General features: G+C 40.8%; 1 protein-coding gene across 1 annotated transcript in view; it reads right to left on the bottom strand.

Annotated features, from left to right (window-relative positions):
- Nucleotides 1-868, bottom strand: part of LOC138036001 (uncharacterized) — a 5,077-nt gene extending 4,209 nt beyond the window's left edge. The window contains exon 1 of the mRNA XM_068882380.1: nt 819-868. Coding sequence (XP_068738481.1) covers nt 819-868 — 50 coding nt within the window. The remainder of the gene's footprint in view (nt 1-818) is intronic.
- Between the last annotated feature and the right edge of the window lie 2,517 nt (nt 869-3,385).

The following is a 3,385-nucleotide window of genomic DNA, read 5'->3' on the forward strand; positions in this document are numbered from 1 at the left end:
AAGTGCGAAATATAAGACATGTAATTATGAACAAGAAATCTGACACTCTCCAGTCTGTAGGTGAGAGAATTGTCTGGCCATTCGAATGTGGCGAAGAGGAAAATTGAGATGTGGAAGACATTGAGTCCGAGGAGGAGCCAGAGGAGGACGAAAACTTCAATAACCACGAATCGAATCAGGGAGTTGCGGAAGAAAACCAAGAACGCGATCACGACGGGTCATTAGAACGTCCAATAGTTCTGCTTTGTGGCAATAAGAGGTATGTCTAAGGCCTCATTCATTATGGAGAGATTAGGCATCGCGATTACGTGAAGCGGCAAACGCGAAACGGTGGGCTGCTGCTTGTCATAAGAGCATGAAAATTGTGTTAGTCGAACTCGTCTCTCTCTTTTGAAAAGTTACTCGATACCTGCTGCTACCACGCCAGGAATGAGCTCATATCAAACGATTTTTTTCCATTTTTGATAAAACGCAAATTTTAGTCCGACGTTTGCCGTTTGCCGCAAACTTGATGCTTTATCTCTTTTATGGTGCTTTCAAGTCCTTGAAGTGGCCAAATATTTGTCTGTTACTCGTGAAAATACATTCTTTTAGCACGCGAAACGAACGCGAAAAGCCCGATTTAATTCCTGTGGAACGTGATCTCCACCCCATATAACCCCCTCTAAGCATGCTTAGTCATCTCTTTCCGTGCTTAAGCGTCCATAGACATAATACGTGATATACTTAAGCATCCTTACTCATCCCTAGCCATAATTTAATAAGTTTCCTTAGTCATCTCTATCCATACTTTAGCATCATCCAAGCCATATCCATACTTTAGCATCATCCAAGCCATACTTAAGCATCCATCATCATCCCTATCCATACTTAAGCATCATTAGTCATCCGTAGGCATACTTAAGCACCCTTAATCATCCCTTCCACGCACTTAAGCGTCCTTAGTCATCCTTAGCAACACTTGAGCATCCTTAGTCATCTCTAGCCACACTTAATGTCCCTAGTCATCTCAGCCCATTCTTTAGCATCATTAGTCATCCCCCCCCCCCCCCTACCCCTAGTATCGGTGCACATTTGTGCACGATTTCTTTTCATGTTGCACGAAAAAAAGCTAGACTTTTTTCCTTCCAGACAACCAATACATAAGATCAGCTCTTACAAGAGGAATCTCGAGGAAGCCAACTAAGTGCTAAGACCTGTTATTGGATAGTTGTCACGTAAAGCACACCGGGAGGAGCTTTGCGTGACAACTGGTAAAGTAGGCTCTTACTATATCCCTCTGTTTCAAAGCTCGATTTTTACAGGCCTTGTTTTAACAGCTGCTCAGATTGCATACATAACTAAAAGTGACTAATATTCTATCGTATTTGGAAGGATAATAACTAAAACAAAAAAAAAGAAAAAAACCAACGGTGATTGTTTGTCCGAAAGAGTTTTGTTTGTCAGTTTTTCATTTGCCGTCACGCAATGATTTTCTTTACGTCCCGTGACAACCGTTTAAAAAGTAACGCCGGACAAAAGCGTGGATATTGTGAAAAGAAAATTGAAACTTTCAGCTAAAGGATCTATTGAAACACAACTTATTAGCTTTACAAATTCCCACTTCACTTAAAAGGTTCTAGCACGAGGTAGGAACGCAAGACGTTGTTGTCTCGTTAGCTGGTGAGATCCAGCTTGGCCCTCGCCATAACTCAAAAAGGGGAAAAGGTCGTCTCTAAAATATAAAAAGCTAAACAGGAGAGAAGAAGAATAGTAGTTCATATGTACTATATTTTCGAATAGGCGTCTATTATTTTTGCACTAATGTTTTTGTTCTCTTATTTTTTTAAGCTATCTAAGAGAAAATAAACTCTACAACAACGGCTGATTGGATTGAAGGCCATCCGTTCAGAGATTATCACAACATTGCGCTGTTCATTTCTTATGCTAAGGACAGGGAATGTGGGTTCAGAGATGGTAGAATCAGGTTTAACTCTTCTCTGGCCTGGTGTTCTTTTTTTGTTTTTTGGACTCCTGGCTTTGCTGTATCACTTCTATTCTCGGTATCCCGTCTTCTTGTGGAACGACTTTTCGTGACCATGATTTGAGTCATGGCTCACGTTTTACAATGGCAAAATGTTTTGATACCCCTATTCAAGAATATTCTTAAGTTAGAGCGCTTTTCAATTGACTCGGTATAGACCGTCTGCATGAAACAAATAGAATTACGGAAAGCTAGGTCCCCGAAACAAAACTAATATCAAAACCAAAGCAATTAATCTGACCAATAACTACAGACAACCCTAGAGACAATAACTACATCTAACCAATAACTACACCTAACCCTACAGACAAAAACAGCACAGAAGTTCACAAAGGACCAATGAGAATTAATCCGAAGAAATTACATGAGGCCGGCGCCAAGCGCAGGAGAACGCGAGCGAGCAAATACAAATGGTTTTGCTTTTGGTTCTGGTTGATTGAGAACGTGACACGGGTTTTGCTAACCAATCACAACGCAAAGTAAACCAAACCAACTAAACAAGAAATACTTTCGACACTGAATTGGGAACCAATCTATTGTCATTATTGTTATTATTGATCTTTTAGTTAGCTTTGGCTAATGTATCATTCCGAATCCTTTTTATCTCCGTAGCCACCTCAATTTGGTGTAACTAGCCGCAGCTTGAAGGCTTCCTCTTCCGGTTCTGATGGTTGCAATGTGTTATTAAAACTGAATAAGTCGTTTTTAGGATCGGTGTTGGTAGATCCGAGAGTGCGCTGAGTAGTATTTGCAAAGTATCTATTAAGGCTATTTACATCAAGTCTCAGGGGCTGTAACGTAGGGTGAAGGATTCGGTGTATTACTCGCCAAACTTCTTTAGGTTTAGAAGATGATAAAGCTTTGTTAACGATGAAATGTTGTTTTGCGCCTTTGATCTTTTCTTTTAAAAGGTTACGCACTTTGCGGAATGCTTGCCATACCTGTGGAGTATTAATTTCATGCGCTTTGTGACGTAACCTATTCCTTTCAGTCTGGAGGCTTCTTATTTCATCATGATGTAGCCATGGTTCAGATCATCAACAACACTCAATTCTTGTTTCCTCTTATTCTTCCAGTTAATGCTTTGCCCAAATTTCATGCATGTACTTAAACCCTAATGTTCTATGATCCTTGCAGCCAGGAGTAAAGGCTCTGAGGGAGGTTGCCTTCCGCAACTCAAAGATTATTCCAAAGAACTGTCCTACCTTAACTGAAACTTTAAATTTGTGGTAGGAAGAAGAATAGCGAGTTTTCCATTCGGCGGGCGGGCGTTGTCAAGTGCTATAATCCATGGAGCGGATCAGTCACACAGATCATTGCAGCCTTGCTTAATTGTCTTCAGTTGCGGGTCAAGGCCACGCT

This window comes from Montipora capricornis, unplaced genomic scaffold (genome assembly GCF_036669925.1).
Source record: "Montipora capricornis isolate CH-2021 unplaced genomic scaffold, ASM3666992v2 scaffold_447, whole genome shotgun sequence".
In the NCBI taxonomy this organism is placed as follows: Eukaryota; Metazoa; Cnidaria; class Anthozoa; order Scleractinia; family Acroporidae; genus Montipora; species Montipora capricornis.